General features: G+C 35.7%; 1 protein-coding gene across 5 annotated transcripts in view; it reads left to right on the forward strand.

Moving 5' to 3' along the window:
* The window catches only part of ITGA1 (integrin subunit alpha 1), a 179,545-nt gene that overhangs the window by 147,575 nt on the left and 14,363 nt on the right, over window positions 1-17,607 (forward strand). For 3 of the 5 annotated variants that reach the window (XR_009502303.1, XM_059916363.1, XM_059916364.1), the window contains exons 24-29: window positions 2,339-2,452; window positions 4,265-4,369; window positions 4,531-4,635; window positions 5,656-5,748; window positions 7,914-8,030; window positions 12,711-12,801. Coding sequence is in view for 4 of the 5 variants with exons in the window: in XM_059916363.1 (XP_059772346.1) it covers window positions 2,339-2,452; window positions 4,265-4,369; window positions 4,531-4,635; window positions 5,656-5,748; window positions 7,914-8,030; window positions 12,711-12,755 (579 nt within the window). In the remaining variant the exon portion in view is untranslated. Of the gene's footprint in view, window positions 1-2,338; window positions 2,453-4,264; window positions 4,370-4,530; window positions 4,636-5,655; window positions 5,749-7,913; window positions 8,031-12,710; window positions 16,684-17,607 lie in introns of those variants that run through there. The other 2 variants (XM_059916362.1, XM_059916365.1) reach the window with 1 other exon arrangement.

Here is a 17,607-nt window from a genome sequence, read left to right on the forward strand (position 1 = left end):
AAGTATGAAATAATGCAGCATTATTAGAGGTGAAGATGGTCTCAGTCTCTTTGGGAATTGGCAACGATGAAAAAAGGGAATTCTCTTACAAAGTGGAAATAAATGAATACTCTCAAGAACATTTCATTGTTTTTATTTGTGCCCTTTGCTGAAATGCCTATGACAACTTATACCCAGGAAGTTAGTATGAATGCCAATCACTCTACTACTGGGGTAAATTTTTGAAATGTAAGCTACCCAGTTTTTCAAGTCCCATTTGCTTTTCCTGGATTAGAGAATTCAGCAAACAACAAGGAAGAAAGGAAGGAAAGAAAAAAAGGATGGAAAGAAGAAAGGGAGGAAGGGAGGGAAAGACTTTGAATGTTGTAGATCTTCACGAATTGTCACTTTTTAGGGTCCAGGCTTGAAACAGGTACTCTCAAACTATTATAAATAATATTGATATAAAAAATATTGTTAAGAATATCCCTGAGCATAAATCTTTTGTATCTTTGATTATTTTGCCAGGGTAAAATCTAAAATTGGAGTAATGGAATTAAAAAAAAAAAAAGAACATTTTTTAGGTGAGACCCAGTAACTAACTCTACTGCTAGAAATTTCCCATAGGAAATTATTGGTGGTACAAACAGATTTATACCCAGAGATACTCTTAACAATGTTATTTATATTAGTTTAAAAATTAAAACCTGGGCATGGGGAGACAGCTATTATAATGGTTGAGGGGGCACATTTTGGAGTTGAAAAAGAAAAACCTAACTCTGCTCTTTACCAGTTCAGTGACCTTGGAAGTCTTTATTCTCATTCTAACCTTATTTCCTCCTAGATAAAACAGGGATAATAAGAGAATCTACCTCATAGGGCTGTTAACAGGATTAAAGGGAATAATGCAAGTGAGAAAATTAGCACAGTGTCTGGAACAGTCAACAATAAATATTGATGTTGTGGTTGTCATTAAGCAGCTAATAAACATCATATTCTCAAAGAATCTCTAAATTTATGGGAAGATGCCATGACATAACAAATTTTACAAATGGGACACCAAATTTCGTATTTTATATGATACAAATTTTATAAGATTCATAATAGGCAAATATAAAAGGTAATTTGTGCACTAAAATATTACCAATATAGAATTGTAGGAAACTTACTGTTTTTCAATATTTTCCAATGTTTCTATAAGGAACATTGTTTTTAATCAGAAAGAATAAGTGTGCATTACAGAATACCCAATTTCTGACTAAATATCGAAAAACAATTGGAATTAGACTGGGAGGCCATGCCAGGCAAGCCCAGGGCATATTACAATAAGATAAGAGTCAGGGAGCATGGTTAAGAGACCAGGCACAGGTGGTCAGCAATCTCCAGAATTCCACGATTAAGGGATGCATTTAATCTTCAGCAACCACAGAAAACAGCTCCAGATCTGAATAGCTCTCAGTCTAGAAGGCTCAGGTAGGGAGGTCAGCTGGACTTCCTGGCATTTGTCTCTGTAGATTAAGGTGCACCCTGCTGGCCTAAGAATTCAGCGCAGAAAGGCCAAGGAGACGGCTGAGGGCCTGGAGAAGAGGGGGTGGGGATTGCACCTGGTTGGCCCAGTTCAATGCACCTCTCCTAAGCAGGGGAGGACTTCTGGACAGTGAGTCCAGCTTCCTGCTGAACTTCATCCTGCCCAGACTTCCCCCCCTATGCACTTCATCGCCATTGGTGGCAGGATGTGATGTGAAGTGATAATTTTAGGTTAGTGGATAAAAGAGATGGGGATTGAAATGAGAGTCAGTCTGACTCTCATTGGACTGGATTACCAACAGCCAGAGACACAACAACCCTAGCTGGGGACAGGATTGTGAAGGGAAGCAGATGGCTGTCTGGTTTGCCTGTACCGTAGTGGCAGATACCGTCTCGCTGGGGATGAGAAATGACTTTGTGGGCTCAGAGAATTATAGCAAGCTGGCTTGAGGCAAACAAAAATATGCTCACCTGTTCTGAGTGAATCAGGTAAGTGTTCTCCCTCCTTTCCACCTCCAAAAAGACGGGTGTGTTGAAAAGTACAATGAGCATGGTAAATTGACACAAAAAAAATTAACTCATTTTGGGAAGATGAAGGACCAATATATGATTTTAGCCGATGCATATGACCACTGACCATGAAACATCTTTATTTTTTGCTTGTTTAATTATGCCAATTCTCTGTACAGTGCCATAAACCCTCTGCATTCATTTTGGCATTCAAAATATTTCATACCTTAATTCATCAATTAAGAACCAAAATCCTATGTAAGACAGAAAAACTGCTGTTGAAAGAGGAAGAAAGGATTACATTTCTTTTTTTCCCCTGTAGATTAGAAAAAGTGGGCATTTTCCAATGCCAGAACTCAAGCTGTCAATTTCATTCCCCAACATGACATCAGATGGTTTTCCTGTACTGTACTCAAATGGGTGGTCATCTTCTGAGGTAAGTCATGTGTGCCTCGGAGTTATGTCATTATGTTATCTTCTTCAATTTGTATCTAAAGCCTTTTATTCTCTGTGATAAATAGATTTTATCAAAGTAACATGGAGAGGCATTTAGAAAATTACACTACTACTACTACTAGTAATAATAATAATGACTTCCACTAGTTATTTAGTAGAGGCATTAGTTCCTTACCGCTGCTGTGGTAACAAATTACCCAAAACAGCGTGGCTGAAAACAACAGAAATTTATTCTCTCACAGTTCTGAAGGCCAGAGTCTAAAATTAAGGTGTCAACAATGTTGGTTCCCTCTGGAGGCTCTGAGGGACCCTTCGTTCCATGCCTGTCTCCTAATGTCTGGTGGCTTGTGGCAGCATAACTCCAATCTCTGTCTTCACAGGGCCATCTTCCCTGTGTTTCAGTGTCTTCTCCTTTTCTGTCTCTTAAAGCACACTCTTCAGTGGATATAGAGCCTGCCCTAACTTTAGAATGATCTCATCTGGAAATTCTTAATTTAGTTACATCTGCAAAGGGCCCTATTTTCCAATAAGGTAATATTCACGGGTTTCAGGTATTAGGACTTGGGCATATCTTTTGGGGCTCACTATTCAATCCACTAGAGCAGATTTTAGATAACTAATTGTTGACTTACGCCTGAAGAGTTTGTTGCACCTTTAATTTGCTTGAAGTGATCAAACCACCCTATAAAAAGACTTCTTCACTGCTCCTAAGCACACACAGCTGCACCCAAAACAGTACAATACTACTTACTCATCCCAAGAGTTAGCAATATCATGCCCCCTTTGTACCTATAGCACTGAATGAGTCGATACAGCAGTTTATTTTTATGGTTTAGGTATCTAAAACATAGAAAATCACAATAAGTATTGAATTAATGCGTGCATTATTTCAGCATTTGACAGTCTCTTCTTTGCAGAGATTTTAAGTTAAGGTATTCTCAGAAATCAAGAAATAGCAACAGAAGTGGTTGACTTGTAATATTTAAATGTTTTCCTAAAGGCAAGGAAAACATAAACCTCTAGCATTTACCTCTAATCCAAAAAAGCTGGTTTGTGGGAACCTAGAAAGAATAAAATTAGACTTGTCCTACTACTTATGAACCTTCATCCTTATTACCTTTTATCAAGGATGTAGAGAGTCCTAGGGAAGCAGAAGGTTTATTAGATTGTCTAGAAAAACCATCCAAATATCAGCTAACTTATAAACATGGCATTTTAACATCTATAGGGCCGCTTTCTTACATCTCCCTGCCACACACACTGTGTCTTACCCTGGTGTATAGGGACTCCAAAAATATTATTGGATGAATACATAAATACAGACAAAAGTCCCTCTCTGGATTTTTTGGTTTGTTTATTTTATAAACCATTATATGAGCCAACATATTGACTAACAGATGCTAACCTTTTTTTTTCCTCAGTAGAGTTAAATTTTTTTCTCTCTCTATTTTATGGGACTCTACAAACTAATGTTTGATGAAAACAAATTAATGAATGTATTACTTATGTAATAGTAAGTTCTACTAGCATCCTTCCTTTTCCATAACAACCTCACTACTATCTATTACAATTGAAAATGGCATGGTAACAATAATTATTATCCGGTGGGGGGGGGGGGGTGTATGTATATGGCTGGTGCAGAATAGCTTCTTCCATATTGCACACTTACGAAGGTGGATCTTTCAGGTATGGCAATGGCTATCATTCACAGATTCTTCACATTATTGCACCAAGTCATTTTTCCCTCTGACATCAGACATTGTCTGATAAAAGACATATTTTTATTTCTTAGAATGTCAACTGCAGACCCAGTAGCCTCCAGGATCCTTTTGGTATCAACTCTGGGAAGAAAAAGATAATATCCAAATCTGAAGATATCAAACAAGGCACCATTCTGGTAAATTCAAATTACCAAGACAAGTACTAATTTTACCTCATGCTTTCCAAGTGAATAAATTCAATATCAACCTAAAAATAACTATGTTGTAGAATATTTTAATATACTATCTTTTATCAAAAGGCAAGAATACTAATTTATACCTCTGGGCATTTAAACAGGACTGCAGTGCATGTAAATTTGCCACCATCACGTGTAATCTGATTCCTTCTGACATGAGCCAAGTGAATGTTTCACTTATCTTATGGAAACCAACTTTTATAAAAGTAAGTGATTATATAGTTCTCTGCAATAATTGAATAATATAAACAAATATTTGTTCAACACTTAATAACAGCTAAGCATAGTGCTTCTCTAGAAAGAACACAAGACTGGAAGTCTGGAAAAATGTGGTCCAAGCCCAACTCTACTAAACCAGCTATTTGGGTGTCATTTTCCTTGTCTGTTAGTAACTAAGTTATCTCCAAGGTCCCCTTTCATGTATATGCTTCTTTTTAGTCTCTCTTGTTCTTTCCTTTACACTTCAAGAGATAAACACCTATACAATAGCAAAGTTTGCACTTATCTTAATACCTTAGAACTCAGTTAAGAGACAAAGAATTATAGAGAGACAATCCTTGACAGCATTAACAAAGAGTAGAGCTAACATATATTATAGACTCATTGTATTAGATCAGACTATCTATCTAGCTATCTGTCTATCTATCTATATATCTATCTATCTATTTTGGAGGACATTTTTAACCCCTAATAAAGTCAAATCCATCTGACAACTAGCTCTTTAAAACTTAATCCATTGTATTTTATATTACTTGTTTCTCTATTAGAAGTATTTTGTTAATTATATGAAATTTCCATTTTTAGATTTAATCATATTAAGTTGCTATTTTCGTAAGTCACAAACTGTTGAATATTGGTAATTTCATGCTTAATCCTAAAGAAGCTCCTATGTAAACCTCATTACCAGAGAGTAGCTATTCCATATCCAGCTACATGAAAGGAGGGCAGGGTTTGGAGTTTGTTTTGCGAAGGATAAATCTGAATAGAAACTGTGTTATTCAGAAAAATTCCCCATTCTATAACAAGGATCTAAGTGAGAATTTGAGTGCAGAGAGGAATGGTGGATACACAGTCATCATTTCATGCCATCAGTTCCATCTGGATGTTAAACCAGTGTTTCAATCTCTCAGAAAAATTTTAGTTTGAAAAATTGCACGAAAACATGACTAGCTCTCAATGTGATTAGCTCAATATATTGAAAGTAGTAAATCCTGTTTGCTTTTCAGGCACATTTTTCCAGCTTAAATCTTACTGTAAGGGCAGAACTTCAGAGTGAAAATACATCACTAGTTTTAAGTGCTGGCAATCAAAAAAGAGAGGTAAGTGCGACTCCAAGTTTTGAAAACATTATACATTTCACTCTGTTTGTAACATGTGTTTTATATTTACTTATAGTCCCTAAAGCAGTGACTAGCACTGATCTCAATAAGTGACAGACACTTTCTGCTTCAAATTACACTTGATTAGCTTCAAGTGTGATTTCAGTCTCATTCTTCTTTGTAAGAAACTGGGAAAAACCATGATATTTACAATTATCATGCCGTGTTTAACTTGATTACTTATAATTATCACAGTAAATTGATGTTTTTACTCTCACCTTGATAACAAATGATGCATTAGTAATTTTCCTCCTTAAAAACCAATATTATAAAATGTAGTTGACATCTGAAGAACAGACTAGAAAAAAACATTTACAGAAAGTGTCTTTATACTGTATAGGAATACATGTAAAATTTTAAAAGTTTTCTTCATTTAGTCATTGGGAAATTTGAAACAAAAATGAAGTACTATTCCCCAATACCAATTCACGCTGGAGTCCTGGGTAAAAATAAAATGATGTGCATTTTTTTCTCATCCTGTTATAAAGTAAGGCCAGAATACCTGTTATAGGTGTGAGCACTTCAGCATAATTCCCCCTTTTATCATGAGAGTTTAAATATTTCATGTGGATATCATGAGTCATAAAATTCTATTTGGAAGCTGCCTAACACTGATGTTTTAATTTTTTTATTTCAAATTAGTACCTATTTTAAATAATTCCAGTGACCTCTGATAAATATTTACCTTTAAAGAATAGATACATAGAATATCTGGATATAATGTTTACTTACTTTATAAAGAGCACTTAGTCCAATAAATGAAAAGTTGTTCCACATGTAGAGAAGCTAAAATTTCGCCAGTAAGCATCAAAAAATATGAGTATATATTATATTGGAAAAGAGTATATTTGATTCCTAAATATGTATTGTTAAAATATTACAGTTAGCTTTATTTCCCCTGAATGTTAGTTTAAAATTCCGCATGGAGCTCTTTATTTTACATTTTATCCTAAAGAAAAATTATACTTAAATTGTTAAAATCACTAAAAATGATCATTTTGTAGTTCCGTGATCTTGGGGAAGTCACTGATCCCATCCAGACTTCCCTTTCTGCGCCTCTAAGTTCAAGGAAATGTTTTACATGTGTTTAAAGTCTATCTTCAAAGGTCTGATTCTCTGTACATCTGTACTCCTGCCAGCTCTGTCTTCCGGATGCATGGGCAGTGACCTACCCGGAGCCATTGAGGGGTTTGGATCAATATCCACTGTATGCAAATATCTCCCCTGTTAGTTTCTTTTTTTTTTAACCCCTACTCTTCCCCTCTAGGTTAAGGAATTGAGATGTTCCCCATTAAACGGAGATGCAGAACCCTGAGCTATTATTGGTCATTGATAGCCACCCTGAATTAGTTTTTTTTCTCAGAAACCTAAGGGATGGGATGCAGGACAGGCAAGTTTCACTGAGGTTTGGGTGCCACACTGAGAGAGCTTGAGCAGCTGGAACTCTAAAAGCTGTCTCCTTCAAGATTGACTTCAGTTAAGACCTAATTTAAAGATGCTAAGAGTATGTCAACTGGAATAGACAGTGTGGTGTAATTAAAAAACACACTGGGGCGATGTATGCACGAATCCATTTATCTGCACATTTGAGATTTGTGCATCTCACTATATGAAAATTATACCTCAATTTGTAAACAAAAAATAAAGCACATTAGAATTAGAATTAAAGTTACAGTTAGAATTAGAAGACGTACTCAGGTTTATATGTCAATAACCTGTGACGACGTTCCAGCCCAAACTTATGCTATTGTGATGATGCAGTGAAGACTACTAATAAATCTTTAAAGCATATAATACTGTTAGTTCTCCCTGGGTTAAATTCACCTCTACCATTGAGAATTCTGATTCATAGATAGTTTACTCTTCATGTATAAATTTCTGAAGGATAAAATTATAAAATTGTTTTGGTAATAATGAATATGACATGGTTAGAGATTTAGAACAGGTGGAGGGCATTTTAAAATATGAACTCATTGTTTTCTCTGTATGTAGTAATGAGATTAAGTACACTGTTTGGTAGAAAATTATAGCCTGAAAGAACTCAGTGTACTGGGAGTTCTAATAGGTGTTTAGCAACGTTAACAATCTTGTTTAATAATTTTCAGCTTGCTATTCAAATATCCAAAGATGGGCTACCAGGCAGAGTGCCATTATGGGTTATCCTGTTGAGTGCTTTTGCTGGATTATTGCTATTAATGCTGCTCATATTAGCACTGTGGAAGGTAAGAACCAAAGTTCCTTTGACTTTTCTACTTCAATTGTCAACAGCATATTGGTGAAACAAACTGTGATTTATCCATGCTGTGAAATATAGTATCACACAGCAATTGAAATGATAACCAAGACAAAATTAAAAAGAAAAATGTATATCTCATACATTGTGCACAACAATTGATCCCATTTTTGTACAAGAAAAATAACAGACATATCCAAAAATTATGGAAGATCTCTCTAGAGGTTAGGATTATAGGGGATCTTCATTTGTCTATAACACTGGACATTTTAAATTAAGTATGCATTACTTTTATAAACAGAGAAGAATGAAAACTCTCTTTTATAGAAAAAAAAAGAATGAATTCCTATGTCAATTTAAGAATATATAGCAACAAAATTATGGTTAAGATAAGCCCTATCCTAATCACGTATCTCTATGTATCTTAAAAAGTAAATGCTTCTTTACTATATAAAAATACCACATTTTATGCAATAGTTGCATGCCTGAGTGAGAAATGAGAGATTTATTCAATTAGTCGATGAAACGGAAATCTTATAGTTGCATAGACTCCTGTTTCAAATCCTCCTGTAAAACTGAGTAACCATCTATTTTCTGTCGGGTCAATCTCTATATTTACATAGATGTTTTGCTTAAACTGAGATATGCAAAATTTTTCAAACACTTAGCTGTATCTTTTTTCAAATTAAGCAGAACAGAAATGATAGCTTTTAGGATAAATTTAATAGAGCATAAAATCTCATAAAAAGTTGAATTTAATATTTTTCTAGTTAAATATCAAGTTGGCATTTATTCTACCATATATCACCCTATATTTTACTTATTGTTTTGTTTAAAAGCTAAACTGTGTTAAAACTACAGATTGTGGTTACATATTCATTTTTCTGATGCCTGAGCAACAGAATTATCTTTTAATCAAATAGTTTAAATAGCAAATTTCTCTCCCACCAAATTACCAACTGTTCCTATCCTTTCTGACTAACGTTAGTTATAATGACTTAACTTCCTCTTTGGGGGGGTTACTCTCAGAGAAGATGAACAAAGCCATGTATATCAGGAGCATTTATTTCAGTAAGTAGAATCCATTGTTTTTCTCCAGCAAAGTCTCCAGGACAGAATTCTCCACCACCTCAAACCTCCAGCTCTTCCTCCTACTTTACAGGGTGTCCGTGCTCTGTCTGTAATACCTGGCTTTGCCACACTGTGGTACCCAAGGCCCGGCTTAGTGGTGTCAAGGTTGTGCTTGAAATGTAGAATTTGGTTTCTTTGTTCATATGCACCTGTAATAGGAGATTTTACTGTTGATTTCTTTCAGTACGGTCTTCTAAGCACAGCACTTGCTCCTGTAGTTTTAGGACACCACTGCCAAGAGAAGAGGAAAGCTAGAGCTGACTATTTGGATAGAATCTCTAGTTGTATACCTCTTTTTAAAACTAACAAATAAGTTTCAGCCACCTGTTTTTTGGTCATCAGTCTGAAAAAGCATAAGTATAAAAACAAACACATTCTTCCATCCAGGAGATGTTTCGATGACACATTCTGATTGCTTCTTAGATCTTCTTTTTAAGCCCAAAGAAAGATCATTTAACAGCCTTGGCCTGTCCTGACCTGTAGGTATAGTTAGTCAGCAGACACATCAGTGGGAGCTCCAGCAATGAGAACAGTGATTCCACAGTAGAAGGGAAGGGAACTAACACTTACTGAGTGTTTACTATATACCAGGAACTGTTTTAAGCTTTTCCACTTAGATACTAACATCAGCCCTATGAGGAAGACACTGTTATGGACCTCATTTTGTAAACGAGGAAGCTGAGGCATAGAAACGTTAAATATGTTTCCCAAGGCCACATGGTTTGTCAGTTTCAAAGTAAAGATCTGAATCTGGGCATTTCACTTTTGTGTCAACACTATGAGCCCCCTCGCTCTATGTTCTCTCTTGCTTCTATTCACTCTGTTTTCCTTACAACCTTTTCAACTGAGTATTTTAACTACATTTTACCCTTGGGGACACTGAAGCAAACAGAGAGTAACTCTCCCAAGAGTTACCAGCTAGTAAGGGACTGGGTTCAAGCAATGCTCTATCTGCAAAGCCCACCCCTTATCCAATATGTCCCACCGCTGCAGGCTATGAGGCAAGGCTCTTCACTCTGGAGCTCCAGGAATTGGGTTTTGTTTAAGAGGGTCATAAACTCTCTGAAATGTATAAAAATATTTGGTACTGGAGTGAGAACCCCCGGTTGGATTCACACTTTCAGCAGCTCCGTTATACTGAAAAGATTAACTGGCCCTCCTCCTACTCGAACCTCCCTGAAGAATTTGGTCTGCGGTAGGCTCAGAAGAGCTACTCTCATCCCCAGGCATCTTTTTAGACTAACTAGATATGCAGCAGAAACCTCAGGACTATCCTGTCTTCCTTCTTCTTCCAAATCCCACCAGTCTGGAAGTTCATCAAAATTCTCAGTCTGAGACTTTGTGCAGGGAACAGGCCAAAGGTTCCTCCTAGAGGTGGAATTCCATTTCAAAAGGCACAGTCTTTATAGCTTTACCTTTGTAGCATGCATAGCAGAGATTGAAGCTTGACAAAATCTTAGTAGGTGCTTAATATACTTGATGTTGAAGGGAGAAGGCTTGTAGAGGACACAGGTTTAAATAGGTTGGGAAACATGTCCTGAAATATGGTACCACACACTAAGGGAGACGCCCAGTCAAGTCAATATAACCAACAGGGTAGAATGAGACTCGGTCCACAGAGGATCCCCGAGAAATCAGATCGTTACTCTTAACTTGATCTCATACTGATGTCTGATCCACCCTTGATGATTTACTTACTAATCCCAAAGCTTTGTTCCTCATCCAACATGCATATCCTTAGGGAATGTGGATGGGGAATAGCACTGCCATCTAGTCTTTTATATGTTAATATAAATGTTTCATTCAACATTTATTCTATATTAAAGTCATTGAGTGTGTATTTCTGCCAAGGACTGTTTAATCAGACCTTTGCCACAGGGTTTTGAACTAGGGGGACACAAATAAGATCACTAAGTAAATACAAAAAGAAAAAGAAGGAAAGCGAAAGCTACCAAGAAAGTCTGGGTGCTCAAAACAAACTTAACTTGTTGCAAATGTTGACTAGTATTGGCCCTGTTCAGTTTGAAGCTATAAACTGTATTTTCCTAATCTCCACTCTAATCACCCAACTTCCACTGAAAACCCAATGTTAATAGAATCAGTTGGGTGGAAAAGTTTAGATAACAGAAATTAAGCTTTAAAATAAAGCATTTGACATGTGAAAGCAAAGGAAGGTTGAAAAGAAGCAAAAAGACTTGAGAAAGAAGAAGAAAAGATCAGGAACTGGGCGAGGCAGGAAAGAGAAAAGTCATGATTCACCACTTGCTTTTGTAAAAGCCTTGTCTGATTTATTTTCAGAACATGCAGGTACAAGTTAAAGGGCTTAATGGTTTGTGAATCCAGAACTTTTATAGTTGGCTCAAAGGAAAAGGCCTGATACATGCAGGAGAACTGGCATTCTAAGGGAGACACATTTATTGTTTCTTCATGTTCATTTGTTCTGTTGTCACCTTTTCTGTGACGTCTACCACCAACTAGATTCTGGCATGGAGAAAGACATAAACCCCTGAGTAAAATTCCTCTAATTTAAAACTGCGTATGTTTGACCATTTATGCCCTCGAAGCTCTCAATTGTTCAATAATTATTTTTTAAATATATAATTCCCTTGCATAATTTACCATAACTTCATGATTAAAATGACATGAAAGTACCACACTTTCAAAGAGTTAACTCACTGTCTTTGCTTGAACTATTATAATCCACTCTCAAATTTAAAAAAAAAAAAACCACAAATTTAAAAAAAGAACACTTCTCTAGGACCCTTTTTTAAATTTCTTTTTTTTAAATATCCATTTTAGATTAGAATATTGGAAAGGTACCTTCTAGCTCCTATCCTTATTTTTATTAAACTCTTTAATTGGAAATAATAAAGCACTTGTAATTTTTATGATGCCCCATATCACAAAGCATAATGAAAAGGGACCCACATTCACCACTACGTGAAATTTTTCATATGTTCAATGACTTCATTTTCATATCCAAATGATACAGGGTGTTTTCAAGAGACTCTTTATGTCAAGCCTATATAGACAGATGTGCTAACACATTTAAAGTTAATCCAGACAACTCAGAAATCCTCCCCAACCCCTTAGCCATAGCGTACCTACGAGATTCACCATCAGCAATAATTACCTCAATTTATGACCATCAGTTACTTGATGGAAATTTCTCTGCCACATCCCTGAAAAAGAAAGGTGATGGCAAAGTAGAGACAGTGCCAGCTAACTGCAGTTTGTATGTCTCCCAAAATATTTTTCCAAAACCCTTTAAGTTATTTTGCTACATATACTAGTTTTTAACTAGGAGACATGATATATTTAATTTACAAAAAAGTTAAAAATGAAATAACAATTTGATAAATGTCATTTCTTGACATTCAGTATTACTTAATAGATCAATGAAAAAAATACCTCTTGATTATATTATTTGTATGCCCACAATTGCTAACATTTTACTAAACTAAATTTTATCTGAGATTAGTATTTATTACCTAAATTCAAATAACTAATTGTATTATGTTTGGTATTTTCTCAACAGATTGGATTCTTCAAAAGACCACTAAAGAAGAAAATGGAGAAATGAAATATTTTAGAAGAGAAGAAATAATTATTCAATGATCTATCCTCAGGTTTGCCTCAAATATGTGACAAGAAATTTACAAATACAATTAAAGACATAGTCACATAACTCTGTGTAATCCATCAGGGATTAATCACTTAGAAAATGACAGATCAAGCAAGATCCAAAACCAATACATTAAAGATTTATTTTATAAAATGCTGAAAAATATTTTAAAATAATTACTCATTTTTGTTGAGTATTTAAGCAAAATTACAAAGTGTTTTGAAGATGAAAAATAACCTGTACAAATATGTTTATATATTAAATCACCATTCAAAGTATTTAAGGAACACATAAAAAGATTTTTATGATCATTTACTTTCGAAATAATATAAATTAAACTTTTTCCATTGATTCCTGATGGATATCCACATTTAGCATGATGGTCAATATTTGTAAATGCCAAGAAAGGAATTTTACCTGAAAAAGATCTCTTCCCCACATTTAAATGAGAAAAATTTCCCAGGTGGAGTCTATATACAATATGGACTGAAAATAGAATTAAATCACAGAGAATATATTCAGCATCTTTGTGTTGGGTTCTATACTTGGAAAGATTTCTTTCCAAAGTGTTTGGAAAATAGTGCAATTGAGCTGAAATTCTATCTAGGATAGAAAATCAAGATAGACTTGTTTAAAAGCAAGTGCACTGAATGTATTAATTTAAACTTTTACAGAACACGCCTAATTTTGGTATTGAACTCTAAAACTCAAAACTCTTTTATACTGAAAAAGCACAGCAGTTTTATGTGGCATAACAGTGATTTGTCATGACAAGTCACGTTGTGTGTGGGATATGCTAAAATGGTTTCTGAATGGAACTGACAATGTAGATGGATGCCGCAGAAATGCTGGTCATCTTTTGAACGTGAGGGGGTCCCAGGATGTAACCCAAAGTAGGAATTGTCTCAACTCCTTGGTACATGGTTCATTCAAACCCTCAAGCTGTGAGAGTATGTTTATTTTTAATATTTTTAAAGATATTTAATTTTCCAAATGCAGTTCTTCTTTTTATGAAAAAGCAATATTCCATTTCAGTATTGCATTTTACCAACAAGCCACTGCTTTTTGAGTGTGGCATATCAATGTTTAAATAGATCTCCGGAAACGTATTTTAAAGAATTTCAAGTTTGAAACCTCGCACCAACAGAAAGACATCACACCTTCGTATGAGCTTCTTTGTTCTTGAAGTAATCACCGTGGTGCATCGGACTCTACTGTAGCATAAGCTCCTAGGTTGCTCCATTTCTTAGGGGAAAAAACAATGAATGAATGTACATGTGAACTACTGCTGTAAAATTTTCTGATACTTCTGCAACAACTCTATCTCTCTACCCGATTGACCATCACAAGATCAGAACCTGTACTTATCTGGAAAGTCCTGGGCTCTACTTTTCTCAAAAAGCAGCAAATCAATGGAGAAATTAAATGCCATACATTTAATTTTTAAAAACTAATTTCCAGGGAATTATCTGTGGACTCAGAGGCAGCCTACCTCGTGGCTCTCTACATCTACATCTGAGATCCTGATGGTCAAAGACATGCACCTGGGGAGTGCTGAGGCCCTCAGTAGCTAGAAGAAAGGCTAAGTTTTTCCAGAGATTTGGTATCCTCTTCCTGGCCTGTAATTGCTCAGAAGTGTCCAGTTTTAGAATTTTCTTCATTCCTGCTACTATCTCCAGGTTCCGAAATCATTCTTTCCACCTGTCCTTTCTTTGCCCAACAAAACTCAGGTCTCTCATATTCAGTCACCACGGTACACAACTCCAGTACACAACCTGCTCTGATCCAAGCTCAGCACATTCTTAGAAATAAATCTAATAGATAAAATTTTTAAAAATTCACACTTGTCTTCTGACTCCTAGGCAAAGTATTTACTGAACCAGGAGTATGCACATTTCAACTAAACATGTTGTTAACCTAAAGGGGAAAAATAGAAAAGATGGCGTTTTTAACATTTTAGAAAAGAGAGGAAGAGCTGTTTGGCCAAATCAAAGAGCTACTTATAAGCTCAGCACAGTTTTTAACATAATTCATTCCTTTTTTCTAAGTAGAATATTAAATGAGCCAGATACCCTATTTCCTTAACATTGTGATCTGTTGAGGTTTATGTATGTATGTGTCTGTGCATCTGTGCGTGTGTGTGTATAAACACACATGCACACACACACGCATGCATGCATGGACACAAATTGGGGAAAAAATACCTCAACACCAAATAACAGAGTTTACAAGAAATAAACACACAAAAGCTACACCACAAGAAAAGTTTGATTCATGCACTTTGCATATAGTTTTCACTTTCATTAATATTTAACTTTAGCATACATTTATGCAACTATCTAAAAATCATAAATGTAGAATTATTATTTTGACTAAATTAATAAGTCAAGAGATGTCCTAAGTTAGCTTTGTACAGATGTCCTAAAACAGAGGCAATGATTAAGAAATATACTAAACTCTTATTATTTTATTTTAAAACATTTAATAAGAAAAGTGATATTTAAGACAATTTATGAGCTTATTCATTAAATTAAATTGCAAAATAGTTTCTTTTTTTAACTTTGGTATTTTTTTAAATTAATTATTTCTTCCACTGTGGACTGAACTATGTATGAAGTCCCTTTCCATACCAAGCCTACAATGGTATATTGGTAAATTATTGAACAACTGGCACTCCCAGAGGAAAAAAATCCCTGATTCGTGTCATTTACCAGTTTTCATGGTCTAACTAGTTTTGTCACGGCCATTTTCAAGCTACCAACATAGCCCTAACCAGCTTGCAGAATTCCTGAAAATGTATTTGTCAGTTCTCATGAACCAGTATGAGCTAGCTTCAGTGCACCATTGAGATAGATTAGATGACAATGATAGATAGAAGATAGATAGATGACAGATGATAGATAGATAGGTATAGATGATAGATGGATAGATAGATATAGATGATAGATAGACAGATATAGATGATAGATAAATAGAAATGTAACATGTATATATATATATATATATATACACACAAACATGCACAATACAATCATATTTCAAATTATTCTTAAAACGTTGATCTCAAACCCAGCAAAGTGCTACATAGTTTCCCATTCTTCAATTTCAATTTCTAAAATTATAGTCTTCCTTTAATGTTAATAAAATGATATGAACTTGCAGGAAAAGGAGTTGAAAGCAATATATATGTATATATAAAGGGTAACGCAGTGAAAATCAGAACTACACAACCACAAAGAAGCTGTTTCACTTTCTCTCGGAATCCAGAGCCCTGCAGCCATACTGTGAAAGGTCATCCTTTGTAAATATTTGTAATTTCTATGACCCAGTTTGAATTTCAGTGATCCAATTTGTTCAATTATTTTCTCCGAGCACTAGATTCATGGGCAATTTAATCTCTGAATATTTTTTATGTCATAACTGTGCTTGAAATGAGGCTTGTGGGAGGACATATTTTACAAAATTTGATGTTTACTCAACCACAATAATTTATAATTTTACCTCTTATAAAACCAATATCTAGGCTCAATTAGAAAACAAATATTTGCACCAAAGCAAAAGTGGTTGCATAGTGCTTGAGTAAACCTGGGTGGAAGGAGAAGCTGAGAGAAGGGCTGGCATGTTCTCTCCAGGCGGCCCCCCGAAGGGCCACCACGGCTTGCACTGTGTGAGGGCTGCCCACCGCGTCTACGCACTGCGCTTTCCTACAGGATATCCTCTCTGTCAAACATGTTGTAATCTGCTCAGTGTGAATTAACTGTCTTGCTCTGCACAACAGTGAGAAAACTAAGAAAGACCCAGGCTCAGAGCATGGTCCGTGTGCCCAGTACAGTCACAGTATTGTTCAAATAAAGAGGCTTCTGGCAAATCAGCCTTTTAAAAATAATAGTATCCTATGTATCCTTCATTGATTTTCAACACTTCTCAAGTCTCCCTCCATTAGATTAGTCTTCTCACCCAAGGGAGATTTTCAAGAAGACTACTAGAGAAAAATCTGTTTAAAACGTGTGCTCTGTTTGCTATGAATACCAGCTTCTGTGATTTGATCATTTACACAGGATGTCAGTCCTCCGTTCCGTGGCAATCTAAAGGGTTGGTATGGTAAATGTAATAGGGACAAAAATGAAAGGCTTGAAGAGGTGAAACAGCTTGAAGAAATTTACAAACTGTTATTGGGACGGTATCAGCAGCTACGCCAGTGGGGAGCTGGCAGGATTTATCCCTTTGGTGGGTCTCCATCAGCACTCCCCTAATCCCCATCCTCACCCATGGAAATTATAATCTAAAAAATGAAAAGAAGAGCTTTAAAATCCTGGAAATGATGCTACTTTCTAACTAAAATTTCCAATTTAACTGTAAACAGCAGGAATTTTAATGCAAACACAACTTCCAGGTGAATCCACTAGACAGCCCTTCCAATCAGACTGCTGTCTCTAAATACCTCCTACCCAGAAGTTCTGAAACCGCCACTGGAAGTGAACTTTGCAGTGCGTTACTAAAGGCTAAAGGCTGCCGTTTCAATGGGAGCACTGTTGTCAACATCTTAAGTAGAACAATAAAAAGAGAGTTAAAATCTGACATTGTAATCTGGTGAACTAGTATTTTTGATCCTCATACTAAAATTTAACCTTGAATTTAGCAATTCCAAGTAACAGCCTTTAACCATCAACCTTGAGGAAAAGTAAAGAAGCATGTGCCAGCTCTTCAGCCCCAGGTGCATTGTCCCTTACAACATGTGGTGCCCAGGAGGTCCAGTTCTTAACTGATGAGAATGGATCCTCTGCCGCTATAAATGGCCTGAGCTCCCAAA

The sequence above is a fragment of the Balaenoptera ricei genome, chromosome 3 (assembly GCF_028023285.1).
Source record: "Balaenoptera ricei isolate mBalRic1 chromosome 3, mBalRic1.hap2, whole genome shotgun sequence".
Classification (NCBI taxonomy): Eukaryota; Metazoa; Chordata; class Mammalia; order Artiodactyla; family Balaenopteridae; genus Balaenoptera; species Balaenoptera ricei.